This window comes from Passer montanus, unplaced genomic scaffold, assembly GCF_014805655.1.
Source record: "Passer montanus isolate IOZ18808 unplaced genomic scaffold, ASM1480565v1 scaffold33, whole genome shotgun sequence".
Classification (NCBI taxonomy): domain Eukaryota; kingdom Metazoa; phylum Chordata; class Aves; order Passeriformes; family Passeridae; genus Passer; species Passer montanus.
The window spans coordinates 818,598-842,405 of NW_024368041.1; the positions used below are offsets into that span (position 1 = coordinate 818,598).

Sequence of the window (23,808 nt, forward strand, 5' to 3'; positions counted from 1 at the left end):
TGTTAATTTTAGACATCATACAGTGTAAGAGTGACCATAGAGATTCTGGACTTTCATAACTGCATCTCTGGAAAACTGTTAGTCCAAACTAGATTATTTTCGCCATACAGATTTCAGATGTATGTTGAATATGACACCACCCAGTTCTTACAGAAGAGAAATGTTATACAAGCCTAGCTCTGGAAAAGTAAGCAAAGTTTAAAATTGTATAATTTGCTTTATTTTTCATACCTTTACTTTGCCCACTCCACCCCACAAAGTGCATGGTATGGCAACACAGATTTTCTAAAATATGTTTAAAAATCTTCAACCAGAGCAGTTTTGACATATATGTTTGACATATGAGAATTATATATAATTTGTATTTAGCAAAAAACATATGTTAGGGTTTATGTTTATAAACTTTGGTGCTGAACTGTAGGGTAAGAAGAGATACACAGTGACACTTCAATCATTCAGACTCAACAGCTTGGGCACCACTTTTCTTTAGCTTTAACCTTAAAGGCTCAAGGGGGTTTGAGCAGTACAGACAGAAATGGTTTTGCAGCCAGCTCTTAGAGGAGTGAAAACATGGTCTGTTGACTGTCAGGGAACAGGACAAGGAAAAGGAGAGAAAACGGAATCCAAACAGGTTTGCAAGCAAGGGAGATGAGTTAAGAAGGGTCAGAGAGAGTTAGATGATGCTGAAGGAATCAGCATGTTAAAGGAATATTAGGTGCACTGAGATGCAAGAAGAGAACAAAACTGTTTAAACAGAAGAAAGTTTAGTCATATCTAATTCAGATTGTCTGCTTCAAGAAGTCTGAGGAATTAAAAAAGCCTTGGTATATCTTGTCTTACAATAAAGACATTAAAGTAAATAGAAATTTAAGACATGCTGTGTATTTAATGCTTTTGAACACAAAGCCTTTATTTTAAATCAAACCAAGTGAAAGTAGGAGATAACTCATTATCCATTTCCTTCAACAATAAAACAAAAGAAAATGAAACGAAAAAACCCTCAAAAATATCTGTAGCATATAAAAATGTCACAACCCTTTAATAAAAATACCACAATAAGTATCAGCACAAAACCCCATGTAATTTAAGAATTTTTTCTAGCAGCTGAGTACTGTTACAGTCTGTAATCACACAGCAAACATGCATCTTAGATCTCTATTATCAAGTTGGTGGATTTTTTAAATCTTCATCTTCCATATCAAATTAAGCAGAAACAAAGAACACCAGCTACTCTTCAGAACTTCATCAAAACTGATACTCAGAGAAACAACACGCTTTGGTCATCTTAGAATTTACTAATTAAAATATTGGTTCCAGTAAGGTATTTCAAAGAAACAGAATCCCTTAATTCAATAAATTGTTTTGATTGTGAGGCACAGAAAATACAGCTAGAACTAACTAACAGGAAAAGCTAAGTGTTTAGCAGTTGAGACATGAACTATGATGGTGTTACTATTCCACAAGATCCAGAAAATGGGTGGTGGAACTTAATTATAATGAATTAACTTCTTCCCCTTTCAAAAAAAAGACAGTGTAGGTGTCATCTGTCTTTTATATTATAAGGCTTCCCCTTCTGAATTCAGTACCAGTTAGGTCCTAATTCAGCTACCACAACCCCCGAAATTCCTAAGGCCCACATGAGTCCAGCAGGAATTTTGAATAATGAGGCTTCTCATTTAAGTACCTAAATTTGGGTACATGGTGCAAAATATAATGAAAAAAAATCCAGAAAATGGGGGAGCTTTTTATTTTCTATTTGGGTGGTTGTATTTGGCTTTGGAGATTTTTTGGGGGTGGGGTGCTGTTTTGTTGTTGTTGGGAGATTTTATTTGGGCATTTCTGTCCTACATGATAGCGAGGATCCCATTGTCAGTGCTGTTTCACCATTCAGTATAGAGGGAAGCTAAACCTTTAAGTGGAGGACTGACCTTCTTTCACCTTCTGCTTAGAAACAGGTTCCTTTCAGCATAGCTAGGGAAGAGATAAACACTTCTACAGAACCATCACAGTCATTCTGTCGCCTTAAAATTATAGCTGTGTGCAAGTCACAGTTCCTGGAACTTTCATTTTTGTTTCAAGCACAAGTGAAAAAAACCAAAATTTAAAAGGTTAAAAAACATAATTTAAAAAAAATCAGAAGAAAACATATGTGCAAATGATTTCACACAGCACTGGCTGGAGGACAGGGTCACTCAAGACCACCTTTAAAATTTCTTTCTAACTGATAAAAAAGAATATAAATGGCCAGAATTGGCAAATTCAATTTTTGAAGCTTTTTTTTCCTTATTTAGTGCAGAGATTTTACTGCATTGCCTCACCTAGATTAAAAGAAGCATGAGTCTCCATACTCCAGACTTTAGGCTTAACATTCCAAAAGCAAACAAATTATCTCAGATAAGTTTTTAGAGATTTCATATTCCAAAAAAGTTCAGCTTCTCTGCTAAAATTTTAATGTGCAAAATTGAATACTTCCTTTTCAATGACTACAGTGCAAATATACAGGCCTCTGTAAATCAAAAAACTGAAATTAGTTCAGTTAACAGTCTTAGGAAGACTTTCAAATGAAAAAGGGTTTATAGGTCACCTGGAACGTACCTTCGCATCTGGGGAGAGGATGATTCCAATTGCGGCTGATGCCATGAAGACAAGTTAGAGCTGCATTCCCAATCAACGTGTAGCCAGGGAAACACTCAAATGAAATAGTCTGTCCCACAGTAAAGTCATTTCCAATAACAAAACCATTACGAAATGGTCGAGGATCAGGACAGCTTTGTAGCTGATAGGCTGAAATAATTAATAATAATAGTGGAAAATCAGTAAACTAAAAATTCTGATTATCTCAAAAATAAGAGCTTTTAATTTGAATAAAAATAAAAGCCATGGGCAGCCTACATGATGGGAACCAAAGTTCCATGATGCTGATGATCAAATAATTGATTTTACACCTGGAGAAGTACAGTGAAATCAGCTATGCTTCTGTGCTGCTAAATAACATTTATTTTTGCTGTTTTAAGATACTATTGTGAGATAGATGAAGTGCTTTTCTGATCCAACAGGAATTGTCAGATTTTACATTCTTCTGTTTAGGGAAAAAAATACATAATCGTGTCTATACTTTTATTTGTTTTTTTTCCCAGAAGAATTAAAAGGCTCTGCAATGAAGTGGAATATCAAAGACTTTATAGTGAACAAGTACAATCTGAGAACAAGCTTTTCTCACACATCTTGGTGATTTTTTCCTAGAAGATCGGAAGCATTTTCTTCTTATTACCAATGTGAGAACAAATAAACTGTGTGCAGCCTGAAATATAAGAATACCTTGTCGTATAGGTTTGAAAGAATCAGTTCTGTCTTACATGGTTAAAACACAGAAAAGAACTTACCAGTGGTTTGACTAATGACAGAATCTCCAAAATTATTACTGTTACTATTAATAGTATATGGTGTTAGGTTTTTACCATCTTTAGCACTTTAGGCCACAAATTGACTTTTTCTTTAAAAGCTAATTCTTTTTACAGTGGCTCACTTCCAGAATGTTACACAGAGTTCAAATCAATTTGGACTTGTTACTATTAAAAGAGAAATGGGAGACTTCTCTAAAGTAAAATCTCTTTAAATCACTCTTAGGTGTTATTCGTGTAATGAAAACAGGTCTACTTTAAAATACACATTTGACCTTTTTTCATGAACAGTGGTGATCTAATCCCTTTTAAATGAAAATGCAATTCTATAAATAGAACTATGATCTCGTGATCTTCACCAGCTCAGCATGACCTACTTGGGTACAAAAGAACAAGAACCTTCAGGGAAATGGTGAACTAGGAAATAAAATGGATTTGGAGATTTTTGGGTTAGCATTAATTTCCAAAAACCTACATCTATCCAGTAATACAAAACAGTATTTAGATGTATACCTTCCAGAACCCATTACACAAAATTAAAATTCCAGTATGCTTCCAAACATTGAATAGAGATGTTTTTTTTGTAAAGGCATGCAATGTAAATTAATATGCCAATCAGCTTCAGATATGGGCAATTATCTGTTTGCTGACATTTGACCTAATTTTAAAGAAAAAATATGCAATTAATTGTTTTTTTCATCTAAACATTCTTCATTCTTCTCTTTTGTCTCAATGTTTAAAGCTTGGCACTGAAACACATAAAATCTTTCATATTTATTTTTAGGAATCCCCCAAACCCCATAAAATCTATAATAGCCACCTTGGTCTCTCATAAGAATGTCCAAATCTCACCTTGATATACAATATGAAATCCTTGTTTGTTCTGCGAGTAATCACTGTGAAAGTACAGGCTGGTTTCATGAGTTGTGCTGAACAGCGAGGCTGGTAGCTGAGGACCACTTAGTCTCCCAATAACAGTGCTAGTTTCTGTAGATCCACTCCTAACCTCTAAGTAATCGTGTATGGTCTCCGTTGAGAAATTCAAAAATTGCAAATGGACACCTGAAAAACATTGCCAGTGAATAAACACCACCAGTACCAAACCAGGAAGGAAAAGAAAGTGTGTTCTGATAATCACAGAAAATAACCAGGAGGAAATCTATGTGCTACCTGGAAAGCATCTGTGTATTTCACAGTTCTGCTGTGTGTGGGGCTGCACATCTATCATCTTCCATTAACCTTTAAATTGGACTAGATAGTGAGCAGAAAGGCCTCAGGTCCAGCTCAGGGTATCAAGCAGGCAGAGACTCCACTGGTACCCCAAGGATTTGTGAAAGGAGAGTGCATGAGGAACACATGTGAGTGCTCCTCACACACACTGTGGTATATGATGTCTTTGGTGATAGAAATTTCTGATTATTTGGTTCAGTAAGGAACAAGAAGGCAGCTTACTATCTATTAGCAAGCTATCTCTCCTAATCTGGTGATGTATTACAAAAATTACGCAGCATGAGAAAAAAATTCTATGCACTGAATAGTTATAGGGCTCTTAAACATTTTCCTGTTTATAACATATTTCTATATAAGTAAAAACCAAAAAAAAATTATATTTTGCAACTATGGCATAATAATGCAGTAGTTTCTTTAGAAAGATGATTGAGTCCTACTGGTGTTTCTGGCAAAGACAATCAACACAATTTCATATAAAACTGAAAGTAAAAGTTATAATGTCAGATAAATTATTGAAAGTCATGAATCCTTTTGTAACTCCTGAACTGTAATACCTAAATAGTGTTTATCACTGTCTTTTAGAATTTTCCCCCTAGATACCACATAAAGTTTATGCATGATTTTCTGAAGTAAGAAACATTTTATATGCAAGTTAGGTGCATAATTAAATTACTATTACTCTGATAATTTCTGTCTTGCTTTATCTGAAGACAGTCTACAAGTGATAAGAAAGCTTTTTAAGTGTCATTCTTTGACTTTGTCAGACTTCCAAATATTTCCTACATAGAGAATCAAGCTATTATTCAATCTTTGCTCTTTCTCTATCACAATACTTTGGTCTTTCATTTGATCCTGTGAACCATACATTTTTCCAAAGGTTAAGCTGTCATTAATAATTGCCAACTCAGGTGACCTTGCTGTCAGTTTTTGCCTCTTTCACCAACTTTCTTTGTTACAAAAAGTAGAAATATATTTTTGCAAATCATCCTGCTCTGTGTATTGCACTGTCTTTCTCTCTGAGTTTCTGAACCATATCAATCTTCAAAAGTATTCATCTCTTGCTCTGCCAGTAGCACCTCCCACTGTTTTCTGAGACTTCAGCTCATTAGAGTGATTTTTTTTTCTATGCCCTTTTGCAGTTTGGACATCCTGCTTGAAAAAGTAGTTAATGTATTTATACATGTCAATAAACTCAGTGTCCTTGGTAAAAACATTACACCATTAGCTAATATACAGTGGAGAAGCTTATGATCTGTAACTTACAATTGGGAGAAAGTATTTCTAAAAAGAGTTAAACAAGTGAAAGTCTATAGGAGGTTCTCACAGTGGTGTTTTTGAGTTTTTCTATTTACCACACAGAAGAGTTGGATGTGTCTCCACTAGATCAAAGTCACAGCATCACTAAAACCAGTTTTAGCCACCACTTCTTCAAAAGCCATAATTTTCTTCTTTTTACAGTGAAATTTTATTTTAATATTCAATTTAGTTTCAAACATATCACACATAAAAAAGGTAAAAAATATCAAGCATGTTTCAATGTTTCAGCTTCAGCTTTCTGCTAGAGAATGAATAATTTAATTTTCCTATACATGAATTGGAAATCAGTTCATAAATCCAGTGAATAAACTTCAGTTGGTACAAAGCAGTTCAGAACTATTGACTTTGGTGGTTAAACTTACTTATCCAGGAAACTGTTTCCAAAACATCAGCAGCTGAATCTCCTGCCTAATGGAAGTCAAACTAAATGGTATGTTAACAATGTAGAGTGTAAGTAGCAGTCTGAAGAGTTTAGTTAGAATTATTGGACACATAAGTCTGGCAGAATGCAAGCAAAGAAAATGAGTAAGGAGTCAGTATGGGAAGAGAGACAGGACAGCAGTAAAGTGAAGGAAGATGCAGATGGCAAGGTATTTGGCATAAAAAGACAGCAGGTTCTGGATGCAGTTGAACATACCATTTTATTAAACTTGAAATTTAAGCAGTATTTCAGATTTTTATTATCTCTTCTTTATTAGCAAATATCTTTGGAATCATCTGTCAAAATATCCTGTTCCCTTATAGCTCTGAATATTCATTTCTTCTGTGGATTTGATCCAGAAATAATGCACCTACTACTGCTATAATATACATTTTTTTGATAACTTAACAAGCAGAAATCTATTTGTGATTCTAGACAGTACTATGACTCATAATGAAGCACTACAAATTGTCCCATCAGGCTATCTAAAAATTCAGGTAGTGGCAGAGTTAAAGTGTCAATGTTATTTCTATGAAATGCTAAGACAAAAAAAAATCAATTATCGACTGTAGTCTTGTGTGTTTGAACAAAATACAAACAAACAAATTGTTCTATATAGAAATCCCCATTTCAATATAATGTATTTCTCCCAGATAGATTTGGTTAAGTCAGTATTACAGAACACTGAGTGTTTTTCAATATAAACAATCCATGCAGAACAACTGGCTTTCATATAAATCCTAAGTGAACTAGGCTCATGGGATTTCCAATCAAAAAACCCACAGAATTGATTTTAAAAAGAGGATAGAAAGAAACTGAACCTATGCAGAAGAGAACGCTATTTGGGATGTCACACTCACTCTGGAAGACCCAGAAATTCTATATTGTCAATTAAAAAATATGGCAGAAGATGGCAAGTACAAAATAGAAAACAAAAGGCCTGTCTAAGAAAACCAGCACACCATTAAACTAGCATATAAAGAAAAAAAATCAAGTGCACATGCTCCTCAAAAAGCATCAAAGTGTCAAAAGTGTGTTAAAAAATTAGATAAGACAACTCTACTGGCTAGCTTCAAATAAAGACTTCACAATAAAATATGCGCAGGATCCACCCAAAGCTGCTCAAGGTGTTAGCCAATGTAATTAAAATGCTGATAGTAGATATACAAAGCCATAGTGAAATAAGAGAAGTTCTAGTGACTTGAAAAAGTCTGAATACATATTCACCTTTAAGACAACAAAAAGGACCTGGAAAATGGCAACTACAGGTTTGCTGCAGTCCTTGGAAAAATTATGGAACTTGTTTTTTGGACGACATTTCCAAACATATAAGAGACAAAAAGATACTTAGGCATTCATCATGGATTTCATAACAGAAAATAACAGTTAATCAACCATTATATCCTTCTATTATTTCGACAAAATTTCCAAACATATAAGAGACAAAAAGACACTTAGGCATTCATCATGGATTTCATAACAGAAAATAACAGTTAATCAACCATTATATCCTTCTATTATTAAATTGACAAAGGGAGAAAAGTATATATAATATACTTTCGCCCTGCTATGGCTTTTGACTCGTCTATAACATTCTCATCTGAAAGCTGAACATACATGAGCTTGATGAATGGAAAGGAAGTCAGTTAAAAATTAACATAACTTTGAGGCTCCAAGGGTGATAATCAGCCATTCAATGGTTGGCAGCCAGTAACAAGCACAATCTGTGGGTTGCTATGGAAGCTTACACTGGTTTATGTCATCAGAAGAGACTTGGAAAATGAGAATGCATCCTCAACAAATGTGTGGAGGATACTAAACTAGGGGTTAGGGACGATATATTAAATGACACAATTTTTGTCTCAAGAACACTAAAAATCTTAAGGACAAAGCAAATAAATGCTTCTTAAAGGTTTGCACAAGGAGAGGTGCAAATTCTAGATCTGGAGTACAACATCCTTATCTGTTACAGGCTGGGGAGTGAGGAGCAGCCCCTGTGAGACAGTTCCACCAGTCGTGGGCTTGATCCAGTGTTTCTGACAATTCTACTTTGAGTGGGAAGTTTGACAACTTTAAGTGGGAGGCTTCTACATTTCTCTGCTGCTATTACTTTCACCTAGGATATGCAAAGAAGCTTAATGATAAAATAATTAATTAAAATGTAGCTTTAACTTCTAAATTGACTTGGTGGGAAATATTCATTATAGGTATTTTTTTATTATTTCACAAAAGAGAAATCAATCTTGTAAAGTTAGAAAATTGTGCCGAATTGTAATTAAACAATTTTGTCTTTATCAGAAAATTTTGGCATATACTAAAAAAAAAACCAAGAACCTTGTAGTTTTTCTATTTTACATCTTTCTTTTAAGATTCTGTTAAATTTTTCAAATGAATTATAATTACTTGTGGTTTTTTTGCTGGCATAAAGATTAACAGTATTTTAAAATCTATGTTCAGTGTTTCGCACCCATAAAAAGGCAATTTTGAATCCATAAAACAACACATACCAAACCCAATAGGCAGTTTTATTGTCCATGTGCAATCCAGACTGCTAGGATAGTTGCCAGGAAACCCTGGACTGAGAATCACTCCACTGAAGTCTGACATGCCGCCACCACATTGTGCTAAAAAAAACAAAAACAAAACCAAAAATATTTTTCAGAGGAGTGAAATGAGTAAAAAATTAATCCATAACATTGAAGATCATTAGAGCATTAATAATATAAAAATATCTAGGTTTATATTTAGACAAATACACAAACGTGCTTTAACCATTAAATATCTGTTAGAAATTAATTAATTAATTTACAATTAGGTACCTTGCAGCCTTGTATCAGCTCTGAATTGAATAGATTTTAACTTGGGGGATTCATGCACCCAAAATAGAAGAGATTACAGAACTGAAGAATCATTTAGGTTGGAAAAGACCTCCAGTATTACAGAGTCCAACTTCTGACTGATCATCACTTTGCCCATTAGATTATATCACTAAATTGCACATCCAGCCATTTCCTGAACACCCACAGGAATGGTGACTCCACCATATCCCTGGCCAGCCCATTCAGTGAAGACATGATCCAAAGTTCCTGACCACCCTTCCCATAAAGAGATTCTTCCTGATGTCCAACCTGAACTTCCCAGGTGCATCTTGAGGCTCTGCACTCTCATCCTGTCAGTGGCTGCCTGGGAGAAGAGACCAACCCCACATGGCTACAGCCTCCTTTCAGGGAGCTGTAGAAACTGATAAGGTTTCCAAGAACTGCCTTTTCTCCAGGCTAAACACCCTCAGCTCCCTCAACTGCTCATCAGACTTGTGCTTCCACCAGCATCATTTCCCTAATGCTTGCTCTGCAATTTGTCTACTAGAACTGCCCTCGTGACAGCCAAGCAGCACACACCAGCTTATAGCAGTGCTGAGATAATTGTGCATGTTCATAAAGGAGCATCTGAATAATATAAGATAATGTATTATAAAAAGACAGTACTAAAAGCTATTCAAGAGGCCTTTTACAAACTGTGTTTGTATCCTTTTGTTCTAAAAATGAGATAAAACAAACAAACTTAGAAAAGGAAACATACGCACACTTCCAGAAATTAAGCTAAATTCATATCTTAATTTTATTTTTGTCTTCAGGCATGACAATAGTAAATAAAATTCCTTAGATATCCATATTACATTTAAAGGTGGTAATTATGATAAAGAGAATTTTGTTTAGAAGTGTTGTCCAAATAAAATTTGGTACAGTATTTAAAACACAAGTAAAAATCATTACTTGCAAAAAAAAAGGGAAAAATATATGAAAAAAATCTCTAAAATTTCAGCACAGCATCTTTATTTTCAGAATTTACCAAGAGCAGTGCAATTATAATATCAGACTTCCTAACCATCTCTTAATGCATAATGACAAAAACTGAAAACTCCTGAAAAAATTCTTACAAATATCTCAACCTTTTTGAATATTTATAAATTATAAGCTGAGGGAGCTCAGTACCTCACAGGAAGTTTTTAACATCCCACAGGATTAAGAACAGGATTATGTGAGGCATCTCAAGAGGATGTATATTAACTTGAAGAAAAGCAAAGCAAAAAAATCTTTAATGTGATCCACAGCATCCTGTTTTCCATGCATTTAAGATTACAAATCCTGATATCTTTTAGTGTTAGAGAACCCAGAAAAAAAGGCATTTCTATGCAGTGAAAGAGATTACAACTAGAAAGAGATTTACATTCCTCACATTTATTCATCATATAAAAAGAGTATATTTAAACACACTTCACAGGTTTTATTTTGGTTTCTGACAGGTTTTCAGTGCTTTTCCCAATAATATTATGGACATATGTATAATTTAACTTGAAAAATATTGTCTCTTCTGAAATTGGGTAGACATGCTTGTGTTGAACTCATTAGAGGTGAAAAATGTAATGTTATTCATATTTTAGTATCTTCAACAATTGCCATTACTCTTCTGAGGAAATGAATCCTAAATAAATAACTTGTGTTGCAAGGGTCTCTGGAGGTCTCATTCCTGATAATGAATTGATGACATATCTGACTAAAACACATAGAATAGTTTGGGTTGAAAGGGACAATGTGTTGTCCTTTTACTGCTTGGACATTTCAGAAAAGATTTGCCAATATTTGTGTGCAGCAGCCTTTGAAAATCTCTAATTTAATTTGACCATTTTCACATTTAATTAAATTCCTCCAGTTCTCCCAATTCTTTCCACTACATTTGTCTATTATTTCTGAGTTTTCTGGTTTTCTCGTTCTGGCATATTTAAGAAAAATTATGTAAGCTGAACATACCTAAACATATTGGAATAGGATAATTCCATCTTCTTACTGGTCCAGGCATACAAGTGATATGTGAATGTCCCTAAAATTACACAATATTTGTTAATCCATATAAAAAATACACAGTACACAGCACATTAGTATTTCAACAAAAGGAATGTATAATTTAAAACATCATCAAAATACACAAAACCAAAAATGTATAGTATTTACACTGTAGACTGTGAATTGTATCATGCCTTCAATACAGCAGAGAAGACTGTGACTGTTAGCTCAGAACTTGATGATGTTTATGCCATTAATATTATTTCTTACAGTATTATGGAATCCAGCTGAATCTTATGCTTGTTTCAATATAAACCACGGGTCTGGAAACTACAGGTCTAACTGAAGCAATGTTTGCAGAGTATGGATGTTCATCATTTGTTGAATGTGATGAAACTACACGTTATATAATTATGTAAGTAGTGAGTTTACATCTTAAACTCATCATAGACACAGCCTCTGTGCTGTTCATCAGCCTCATGTAATTCTAATTGTCTTCCAGAGAAAACAAACAAAAATGGAAAATCTTAAGAGAAAACTGTACTTGGGATATCTTCCAAAATCATCTAGTTAGACTGTATAAGTCAGAAAAGCTGTGTGGTGAGAAGAAATTTTACATGTGTATTTGCAAAGTCTATGCTCCTAAATTCTTTATTTTCTGGTTTTTTGGGTTTTTTTCTTTATTTCAGCCATTTACTGTGGCTTATCTGTTCACACTCCCTTGTATTTAAGGTTGGAATTAAAGCTAAGAAACAAAAAAAAACATTTCTCAGGCTGTTTCCAAGAATGTCCAGTTAAAACCAGGCAACATAAGAAGACAACTTCAATAGTCATTCTCAGAGCTGCAATCGCAGAACATGTGTTTCACCTATCCTTGAAATGCTAGAAATCTGCAGACATGATTAGTAATTCTATCTTAAAGGAGAAATTGGGATACAGGTCCCAAATCCAAACAGCAACTGAAATCTGGAATCAGACAAGACTACTTTGTTTTGATCACTATACATAAACTAGGCTTTTTTATTTCTTTTTTTTTTTTTTTGGTCAAAGAATATAATTCAATCTCTATTTTTGATGCAGCACACATAAACCCAGTATCCAGGTTTTCACAGAATTATGTAAAATAAATATTTGAAATCATTAGCATTTTTGAAACTTCATTTAGTTAGTCTGACATCAACACGTCATAGGTGAGACTGATATTAATCGAATTTTGCTCATTCTGGCATATTTTCCTATTTTGCTCCAAAAGTATCCACAACTCCATTAGCAGTTCATAATACGCTGTTATATAGCAATTATTTTCTCCCTATAACACTTTGCTTTTTGCAGTGCTTGGGTAAAGTCATCATTTTCTGTCCTTTTGACCCTCAAAGAGCTAGATAAGGAAAGACTGTAGGATCTGCAAACTCTTTGTGGGGAGTCTCAAATGAAAACAGTATTTTGTTTTAAATCTGATTCTATGGAAGAACTGTAAAAGTTTTTGAAAATATTTTCCACTTCTTTCCTACAGGCAGACAGGTTCTTTCTGGTGATTTGCAATCACTACATTTCCCCTGGATATACTTTTTGCTAGTGCAAGGGCATTGCAAATTTACTTGGCAAAAATACACCCCTATTTGAGAAACATTTTGGAGGAAAAAACCCCAAGAAATTGCTGAAAGAAAACAACCGACCCTATCTGATTCACTAAGAAAAGCAATTATTTATTTCCTTTTATTATTCTTAGTCCCCCTCTTTACTTACTTTCTTGTTCCTCCTATGCTTAGAGAAATACTGTTAATTGTTCATCAAGTGATTTTAACTTAATTTTGCCATAATGGTTCAGCTATAATTATCAAAGACACTATCAATAATAGATGACAACATAAAATTACTAATGCAGAGAAAGCACCAAGCCATATCACTTCTGATGGAATATTTGGATAGTTTCTAATTCACTTTCTGGTAGAAAAGCAAACAGTCCTGTAAACTTATCATATGTACGCAATTCCTGAAGAGTTCAGAATCCATTTTGCACTGACAGATCCAAACACAACCATGTTAAAGAACTGAAAGGCACCATTTGAAACAGGAAACTTAGCTTACCTGCAGAGAATAACCCTGGTCACACTGAAAAGACACCACGTCTCCAACCATGTATCTGTCTCCAATTTTGATCCCATTACTTGGGGTCTGCGGCTCAGGACAAGAGTCCAACCCTATAGCTGAGAGAAATAGAGAAGTTTAGTCATTCTAATGAACATAAAATTGGTTTTTAGATTTGCATAGGACTGTGTACAGTGTACACAGGCACACTGTGTTGATAAGCTTTAGGGTGCTCTGGGGAATCAGCAGTTGTCTGTGGACAAGTAGCATATTATTTCGGAACAACTGTGTATAAGGAGAAAAAAATTTTCTTTCCTGAGTAAAGGAAAAGGATCAGTGTAGAGGCAAACACTTCCCAACCTGCACTCTCGGTTCTAAAATTTCACTATCTCCTGGCACAGACTTACTCATTTCTACCTCCAGTCTCACCCGTAATTACAGCCTTCATCATTCAGACTGGCAACATCTTTGCTATGCTTTACCAGCATGTGTTCTAGGGAAGGCTGGCCAACACTACACCAACTGCAAAACACTGGAGGAACAGTGTAAAGTAAAAGTGCTCTCCAGCATTCCATCCTCCACAAGTCTGACTCAACTCCTTCATTCATTTACACACACACACGCACACACACACACACACACACACACACACACACACACACACACAATAAATATTTGCATCAGACTTCATCTAATCTGCTATGCTTAATGAAGCACCTGCAGAGCTATAACACTATATTTTGAATTCTGATTGCAATGGAAGCTTGTTTGCCAAGATACCACATGCTTTTTTTCACGGTCATCAAAAAGACAATATTTTTTTTCCTTGCATCTACCCAGGAAGGTCCAGGAATGTAAGAAAGTATAATCAACTGAGTTCTTTGCCTACTGTAAGAATTACAGCCTAGTTGTGAAGTCAGGACTATTACACAACTGGTCATCAGTATACAGGATAATAGAGAAACATTTTGGGATTCAATTATGGCCACCTCCTACCTCAGAACACTATCAGAATCTGCATGTTAAAACTTACTAAAGTAACTGATCACTTCATGTAAGATACTCACTAAGTACAATCTACCACCTTAAAAGAGTGCATTTTTATACAATATGAAAGATGAAAGCTAGCAAAAATTTTTCATTTTCAAATTCTATTTTCTGTTCTCAAACTAAAAGAAGAAGAGCAAAGAAGAAGAGCATTTTGTGAAGAGCAAAGAACCAGTTTTGAAAGTGACTGATGGACCTAGATCCACTTTTTACACTTCAGACATCTAGAGTGTGATCCGACTAATGTGCAGAGTAGAAATACAAAATAACAAGTGTGCTTGGCTTACACAGATGATTGCTCATGAGCTGTTTTGAACAGTTAAACTAAAAATTAGCACATTTTAGCTTCCAATAACTGAACCTTCAGTTGAAATGAGTAACCTAATTATAGGTGAATAGTCAGGCCACGCAAAGGCAAACAACTTCATGTAAATGCCTTTCTCATGCTACCTTTGCAGCCCAAACCACATTCACAGGTATTCATCCTATTGTCTCTCACTTAATAACTGAAATGAGTAAACTCATTTCAAACTCAGTTGAAATGAGTAACCTAATTATAGGTGAATAGTCAGGCCACGCAAAGGCAAACAACTTCATGTAAATGCCTTTCTCATGCTACCTTTGCAGCCCAAACCACATTCACAGGTATTCATCCCATTGTCTCTCACTTCAATTAACAAAATAATATTTGGGAAAAAAAATACAGTCTGAACACCCATAATACCTTTCAAGAAACTGAAACAAATTTTGACATCTTCCCAGCTGAGGACTAGTTCAGAACTTGTGTCTTAGGAGTGTCATGATATTTATTCAGGTCATAACTGTGCTCCTAAATATATTAATAAACTGCAGTCTGTTCATTATTGATTTATTTTTGGTGCATGAATACTTTCTTGAACTACCTTATACTACTCTCACAGTAAAATGTGTTAAATTATTGAACTTTCATAGCCAATGGCAATAAAATGAGATTTTAACATAGCCATTCATTGAAAACACACTTTCAGTATCTTCTAATTTTCAGATAAGAAGAACTGTGTATAAAGAAAAAGAAGTTATTTGATGCTGTCTTGCCCTTCTCCAGCAACTCCTGTGATGCTCAATACAAAAACTTATCAATGAAATTTTCAAGAATACAAAACTTCAGTTAGAGAAAATAAGTAATAAATCAAAATTTTTATAGTGGTGTAAAATCATGTAAACATTATGAAAGTGTTTAACAAACCATTTTGTGGCATTTTTTGTCAGAAATGTTCAGGTGACATAATGTATTTTCAATGCAGTGTATTTTTGTATTTAAGATGTCCAATGGAATACAGAAAAATGAATGTTATGGATAAAATACAAAATTAAAGATTCAAGAGAAGTAAAAATGGGATACAAAAAATATTATAGATAAGAACACTATTCAGGTTCAGAACATGAACACTTAATTCTTTATGTCAAAGTATCATTTACTTGTGTTAAAATATTTCTTCAACAAATAAAGTTCCTTTTGTTTTCTTTTACTTTTATATTCACATTTGGATTTTTTAGAAGGTCAGAAGATAATCCCTAGCAGACAGGACAAAAAACTATTCATGAGGGATGAAAAGAGATATTGGAAATGAAACAGAATGAAACCTTCTTAGAGAAATCTGGCGCTGAAATGAAAAAAAGTAATCATTTTAGCAAATGGAGCATTCTTTCCCTTCAGACTTGTTCCTCCTAGAACAGGTGAAATAGACTTGGAAGATGCACTACAAATTGGACAAAACCAATCTTTATGGCAAGTTTACTTGAAAAATGCTTAATATAAATCTTCAACTCTGATGTGATTCTGCATGAGAACCATGCCCTAATATTTCAAAGACCAAGACTTTAATTTAGCTGACTACTCATGATGTCCTTGGCCAGCATGTGCTCCAACGAAATGAAATAAATTTATGAAACACTGGCATTAAAATTTGGGCATTACTTTCCATTTACTAACTAACTTTATAGACAAAATCACAGCTTTTAGAGCAGGATCTGCTGTCTGAGAGTCAGATATGATCAGGACAATTGAAGAGAGCAACTCTGCATCTCCTTCATTCTGGAGAAATTTCTTCATAAATACAACAATTTTGTGAGTTCTGGAATTGCAAGCAAACATCCTATTTGTTGTAGAAAATACAAGAGAGAAAAAAACACCAGATACACAAGGCACAGTTTCTGTTGTCGTTCTTCCTAGAAATGATGACAAAGTGTTGTCCCTTAGCTTAACTTCCCATATCAAATTCGTGATTCAGCTTAATGCAGAATTTTCCATAGTGTCTTCTTGAAAAATAATTGAACAACTGATGGAAAAAAAAAATCATAACACTTTCACACTCTTTTGTTAATAGAAACTATGTCTTTCTTGGAGAATAGTGGAGGAGTAAGAGTCATGGATTCAAGGAGTGAAACAGCTGGTGCCTAGGACTTGAAATCCGCACTAAGCAACTAACTATAAGGTTTCAGGACAGCTGATCCCAACTGAACAAATTCCATACCATATGACCCCCATGCTCAGCATATAAACTACGGGAAGGGACTGCTGCTTGTGAACTGGCTGGGTATCAATCAGTGGGTGGTGAACAACTGCATTGTGCATCATCCGTTTTGTATATTTTATTATTACTATTTGTTTTATTTGCATATTATTATTATTTCCCCTTCCTTTTTTTGTTCTTTTAAACTGTTTTTATCTCAACCCACAAATCTGGCTTTTTTCTAAATCTGTTCCCCATCCTACTTGGGAGCAGGGGTGTTTTGTATATTTTATTATGACTACTTGTTTTATTTGCATGTTGTTATTATTATTTCCCCTTCCTTTTTTGTTCTATTAAACTGTTTTTATCTCAAACCACAAATCTGGTTTTTTTCTAAATCTGTTCCCCATCCTACTTGGGAGCAGGGGGAGGGAAGTGAATGGTGCTTAGTTGCTGTCTGGATTAAATCACAAGAGACTGAATTATGTTTTAATCACATATCTTTATCACTTACACATGAAAAGTATATTAATCATTTATCTTGCAAAGCAGCATATTTCACTGAGCCACTGGTTAACTGGATATCTACTGAGAGACATCCGTATTATTTCCTGAATCACAAATTTTCAACATATACTTTGGGTTTATACACTTACACAGAAAACATTCCTTTTGTTCAGATTCACACATACATCCCTGTATAAATCCATACACACATATTTGGTTATTGTTCTTGACATGGACCAATGCTTTAAATAGTGTACTGTTAATATTTTCTTTTTTTTTTTTTAAGTGCAAGTTTTACATGGGCAGTATATTACACATATTATTTGGACATGTGGGAATGCAAAGGCGCATTTTCACTTTCCCTGGATTCAGTCTAATTTCATTTCATTTTCATAACTTCCTGATGTTTTTTCTCATCTGAAGTTGTAAGCAGCTGAGAGACTATCTACATTTCAAGGAAATGGTAGGATAATTCTACCTATAATTAATGTTTAGTTATAGACAAGCGATCAGGCAGTAATTTTGTATGGCTGTGTTCTCCAACTGGCTAATCAGACAACCAGAGCATGGGATTTGCATATGGTAAAACTGACAAGAAATAACTGCGACACAATTATGCAGATCAGACACCAGAACCAATATAAGCAGAGGGAACCACACAGCTGGTGATTGCCAGAATTCCTGTCAGTCATCTGAGACAAAGCCATTCAGATAGAAAGCATGTTTATAACTACAGCCTTTTCCACTGGTGGTGTACTCAGCAATAATAAAAAACATTTGAAATAATTCAGTGCTCTCACCAACCTGGAGGCATTTCTCAGTTAAGATGCACAACTGCTAATTTCAGATTATTCCTTCTTTCTTCTTTGCCAAGGGTAACTAGTATTTGTATCCTACACATACATACTCTATAGTACATATGTTATTGTATTGAGCATAATTTGTAGATTTTGGCAAGGAGTGCTGGGGTGTGGAGCTGCAGGGTGGCATCTGTGGGAAGAGACCAGGGCTGCACTGGACACAATGGATTAGGATGACTGCATGAGCATATCTGCATTTATTTCTGTCTGATGTAGGTTCAGAAATTATTTCAGAGAGCAAAAATAATTTAAGGATGAAAACAAGACAAACTAAATTTCACAGTCGTTATAGCACAGTTTTCAGGCCTGAATTTGCATACTTGGATTTAAATGAGGATTTTACTAATGACTTTGAAGTTACAGTATGTAGCTCATTATGTGTGATAGGACTAAACATTCCTCTACAGATTAGGCAGAATTGATGTCTGGAACCAGGAAGTGCTCTTTATTAATTGAACATTTCTGAATTACCTGTATACTCAAGGTGAAATCCAGCAGCTGAAACACTGATATCAGACTGAAAATTGAGGTACAGATTATTTGATGTGCTGTTTAGAAGTGGAGGTATGGTTGTTCCTGAAAAGAGATTTCAAAATATTATTTAAACACACAGGAAGTGACATAAATGCTGTCTGTGTGTATGTATAAACAGAGTTAAGGAGAAACAAAGAGGGAGGAGCGGAGAGGGTGGGAGCAGGAGATAGGTAGCATAAACAATTCCATAATATTCTGTCATCATGGATGCTACCAAATACCTGTCCCTATAAAAGTTTTAATACATTTTCAGTGCACCACAATATCAGAGACATGAACAATAGACAAGGAAAAGCTAACAAAAATTTATATTACTTGCTTTTACCCAGAAAAGGAGAAATATTCACTAGGGTATTTTAGAAGCAAGAGCAAATCCTGTCACCAGAATGATTCTAGACGTAACAGTCATATATATCAAGCAGCTCTGAAAATGTGCTGCTGGACTGTTCTTAGAAATGTGATGGACTATTATTTATTTGTGTTTCGGCACAAGTCAAACATGATTGCCTCTGATCTCTTAGCACACACATGTATTTGGTATAATGAAAGAAAACACAAAACAAGAAAAAGTAAGGCAAAAAGAAGTGTCTTCTTTGTCTAAAATAAGGATAAAGAATGCATCCTTTTTTCATGTACAATATCAAGACAGACCTATTTTTGAGGTCTGTACTTCTAGACCCTGCTACAAGTGTGAGAAAAGAACTGGATTTAGAGAGGTCTAGTTTGGAAGCCTCTGAGTGTTATTTCATTTCTAACATTTTAAAACATACAGGTTTATGAAAGTCTGCTAGGTGATGACTGATTAAAACAGAACTAATACTACCTGTTGCTAATTATAGGAGAAACAAACACACATACCATGCACAAGCATGCTTACACACATAGAAAGAGCTGTGTGTTTACTGTAAAGAGTTGAATTTGTGAATCATTTATTGTAAAATCTCCTTAGTCACCTGAATAACTTCCAAGCCTTGGAGCATTGTTGTCAGCACCATCATAAAAGTCTAAGGAATCCCAGTTGTGTTCTGTGGCAAAACTCACCACTTGCACCTATGAAGAAAAATGTGAGGCAAAGAACATAAACTTCTTCCCCTCTTTATTCAAGCTCAAAGATGACTCTAAATTGTAGCCTCTGTTGCTCTCAGCCATGAAAAGTTGTCTTGCTCCCCTTGTCAAAGAGAATGGAAAATCATCATTAAGTGAATAAAATGGCAACTCTTTTTTTATTTGATTGCCAATTCAAACGATAAATCCTGTAACCCTTAGTGACAACCACATGTTACCTCTGTCAAGAGTCACACAGCCATGAAAATCAGATGGGTATAGAATATGATTCTCTTGTTTGGAGGACATTGAGGAGAAGATGAAACATGGTATTTTCAATACATGAAGGTTTTTTCTCTCTATTTTCTCCAGGACTAAACTAGTCCCACAGGGATGCATAATGCTTCATTTATTTTGCCATTTTAAATTCTGCCTCCAGGTAAGAGAAAACTGCTGTGTTTGATTACCTTCATCATCAACTCATCTCCTGAGGAGGAGCAGTCACTACCATGCTGCAAACAAAAGGCAGAATAGTCACTTCCTTTTTCCCAGAGGTGAAAATATTCTTCCACTCATATGGAGATGTGTTCCCATGAACTCTTTTCCCTTAGCCAACAGCACCCACCATCCAACTCTCCCATTTTTAGAGATGCAAAGTGGTAAGGAGATAAACTGCAAGAGGGAGGCTATACCTGTTCTCATATAGTGAAATAACACCTTACAAAGTAGAGAAATATCAGATTCTTGTTTCTGATTAGTAGGGGATAGTTTATGGTGTTAGCTTTGTGTTTGTTTTAACTCTTTACTGAAAAGCTTTAAAAAAGACAGAGGCATGATGAAACCCCAATCACCGTCAAAAGGGGTGCCTTGGTCATTAAGTTAGAGAATAATGCTTCTTTTGCCTCAATTTTTTTCCCCAGAATGGAATAGTTTCAGCAGAAGAAATAAACACCAGTTCCAGTAAAACCAAGCAATGAAGTAATTTTTCTATGTGAAATATATGGACTTGGTCCTTGTTCTCCATAAAATAAATGTTCTGTTTGGCTACCTATTTGTTGGCTGGGGACCTCAAATACTGTACTTATTTTTGTAGGAATGGTCACACACTATAGCCAACAGATTTCTTTTTCTTAAGTGAAGCATGAAGACGCCCCCACAGTTAGCATGCTTCAGATACTCGGAGACAGTAAATATATCTTTTTGTTTATTACAACTCTGGGGCAAAAGAGTATCACGAAGATTAAAGACCTAAATTTAAATCAAAGTTAGTAATTTAATCACCTCATTAATGATTCTGAAAAATGCAGCCTGTGATAAGAGATAAGCACTTTCAAAAAGCAACAGTGACGGCTTAAGTTAGGAGGAGAGTTACTGCCTAATTTAAATCTTCTGAACTATCTTCCTGGTATAAGAAATGCACAGAACAAAGTATCCTGTCAGCTGTCCTAGTCAACTTTTAAATCAAGTAGTGTTCTTCAAAATCAATCTCAAATCTGATTTAAGCTATTAAATATTATTGAAAGCTCTGTAATGAAATTCATTAAAAAGCTTTAAAGCACAGCCAAGATTTTTTCTGATTTTCTTTATTGTTTACCTATATAAACTGAGCTCTTTATTCATTTTCTACAGCAGCTCTTTATTAATTTTCTATATTTTTAACTAGGATAGACCTAGAAAACTTAATATCATGAATTCTTGATGTGTATTTTGCTAGGAATTTGTTCAGATGATGCTTAGAAGTTCTAATTTACTAAATTCAACTGCCTGTGCAATAACCAGATTTCTGTCAGTTTCTTTAGTGAACTCTAGAGACATGCATGACTAAGCTTAAGGATACTTTCCTACTGTGTGTTCTATGAGGTTCTTAATCTATGTGAGTAAGCAATAACTCTGAAACTATTTAAAAGAATAAATTCCCATCTCATGTTCAAACATAATGAAGCATCTTTACATCACTGTGAACTTCCATAAATATAGAGTAAATAGCAGAGTTTCTGTGAGAACATATATAACTTGTCCTTGAAAGCAACTCACTTAATTTCTCTGTGTTAAAGGAGATATATAAATTTGTGGAGAGCAAAAAAGAATTCCTAGGAAGGTTCTCTATTTCCCTTGGCTTATAAGGAGTCACTGATCTATCAAAATACGTTTGGAAGTTATTATGATATTCTTCTAAGTAAAAGTGCATCTTTTAAGATTTTTTTAAATCTTATAACTTTCAATCACTGCATAATTAAAAATATGTGCAATAAAGTCAACTTTTAGAATCATTAATGAGATAGTAAAAATGTACAGATAAATGATCTTTTCATCTTTTGCATCAGGAAAAACAGTTTCAAATATGATGATAGCAAGCAAATAGCAAGCAAACTTACTTGAATCCCAGCTCCCTCTGGTACTGTGATCTTCCACACACAATTCAGATTGTTGTCATAAGGCTCAGGATAACCAGGAGATAAAATGGTCCCTTTGCGCTTTGTTAAAATACCACCACAGGGCACTGAGAGGAAATGCATATGGGAAGAAAAGAAGTATGAAGCTTCAGAAGTGAGAAGACTTACTGTAAAAGCTTATACCATGGGTGAAAGCATTTAAATTGATGCTACATTAAAAAATGCATATATGCCTCAGGAAAATAAAATTTTATATCTCAAAACTCTTCTTTTAAATGACTAAAAAGGGAGTAGAAGAAAATTAGAATTATGTCAGTTTCCTACATGACAGAATCATGCTAATATTCCCCATGTTTATGTGACCTTTACAGAGTGAAATCCATTCTATTGTGTCCTGGTAATCTTACAAAAATAAAGCATTTTTTATGGCTTAGATTGAAGTATGAAAAGGCATGTATTGTGCTACTATAAAAGTTAAAAAGCGTCACAACGTAAAGTAACATTCTTCTTTCTTTCTTTCTAATATTCTTTCATTCATTCTTTCTAATATTGCTCCTCTAAATAACACCAGTCTCAACTCCTTGACTGTTCTGTGCTTGTGTGAGTTATTCCATCACAGACTCTGCAACTATTGTATCAGTAAAGAATTTACAAGATCCTTGCAAGACTACGTTCATCACATCAGTTCACAGATTAATAAAAGTGTTATGCATGAAACAGGACAGACACATTAAGTACCACCAAGTTTCTCTTTGAATGTTCAAATTGAATGCATCTTGTCTATATTATTAGTGGCGCTAACAGAGACGAATAATATTCCATCTTAATCTGCATACGAATATTCTGTTGGTATTTTTGAAGTTGAAGGAAAAGATTGATGAGATGGTTTATCAAGTCCATTAAAAGCTAATGTATCACTTCTATGCAACATCACTAAATTCTGAAGGGAATTCAGGAGCTGCAAATATGAGGATTTAGCAAATAGATAGAACACAACTTATCTTAATAATAAATATTGTAGCTACATATTGCATGGCATAAAATGAATAGGATCTATTTGGAACGACATGGATAAATTAAAAGCTAGTGTGACTTAAAGTGTTTAAATAATTACTCATAAAAGGATGACCAGACAGGATGGTTGAAGCCGGGCTGCACCTTGAGTGCTGCATTAATTTTGGGCCCCGCACTACAAGAAAGACATTGAGGTGCTGCAGTAAGTCCAGAGAGGGCAACAAAGCTGGCAAAGTTGACTAGGTGGGGTGTTCAGCCTGGAGTAAAGAAGGCTCAGGGAGATTTTATCACTCTACAACCCGAAAGGATGTTGTAGTCAGGTGGGGGTTGGGCTCTTCACCCAGGCAAGTAAGGAGGAGGACATTGCCTCAGGCTGTGCCAGGGGAGGCTCAGATTGGACATCAGGCACAGTTCTTCACAGGAGGGGTGGTTAAGCATTAAAATGTGCTGCCAAGGGAAGAGGTGGAGTCACCATCCCTGTAAGTGCCCAAGAAAAGAGTGGAGGTGGCACTTTGTGCTGTGCTGTAGATGACACAATGAGGTTTGATCAAAGGTTGAACTTTATGATCTTGGATGTCTTTTCTGACCTTAATGGCTATATGATTCAATGACTATATGT

At 34.8% G+C, this 23,808-nt stretch overlaps 1 protein-coding gene across 1 annotated transcript in view; it reads right to left on the reverse strand.

Annotated features, from left to right (window-relative positions):
* CSMD3 (CUB and Sushi multiple domains 3) overlaps positions 1-23,808 on the reverse strand; it is a 593,341-nt gene that overhangs the window by 90,911 nt on the left and 478,622 nt on the right. The window contains exons 35-42 of the mRNA XM_039715519.1: positions 22,158-22,282; positions 19,692-19,788; positions 18,676-18,780; positions 13,299-13,417; positions 11,178-11,247; positions 8,877-8,993; positions 4,254-4,463; positions 2,596-2,784 (exon numbers count right to left, since the gene is read on the reverse strand). Of these exons, the coding sequence (XP_039571453.1) occupies positions 2,596-2,784; positions 4,254-4,463; positions 8,877-8,993; positions 11,178-11,247; positions 13,299-13,417; positions 18,676-18,780; positions 19,692-19,788; positions 22,158-22,282 (1,032 nt within the window). The remainder of the gene's footprint in view (positions 1-2,595; positions 2,785-4,253; positions 4,464-8,876; positions 8,994-11,177; positions 11,248-13,298; positions 13,418-18,675; positions 18,781-19,691; positions 19,789-22,157; positions 22,283-23,808) is intronic.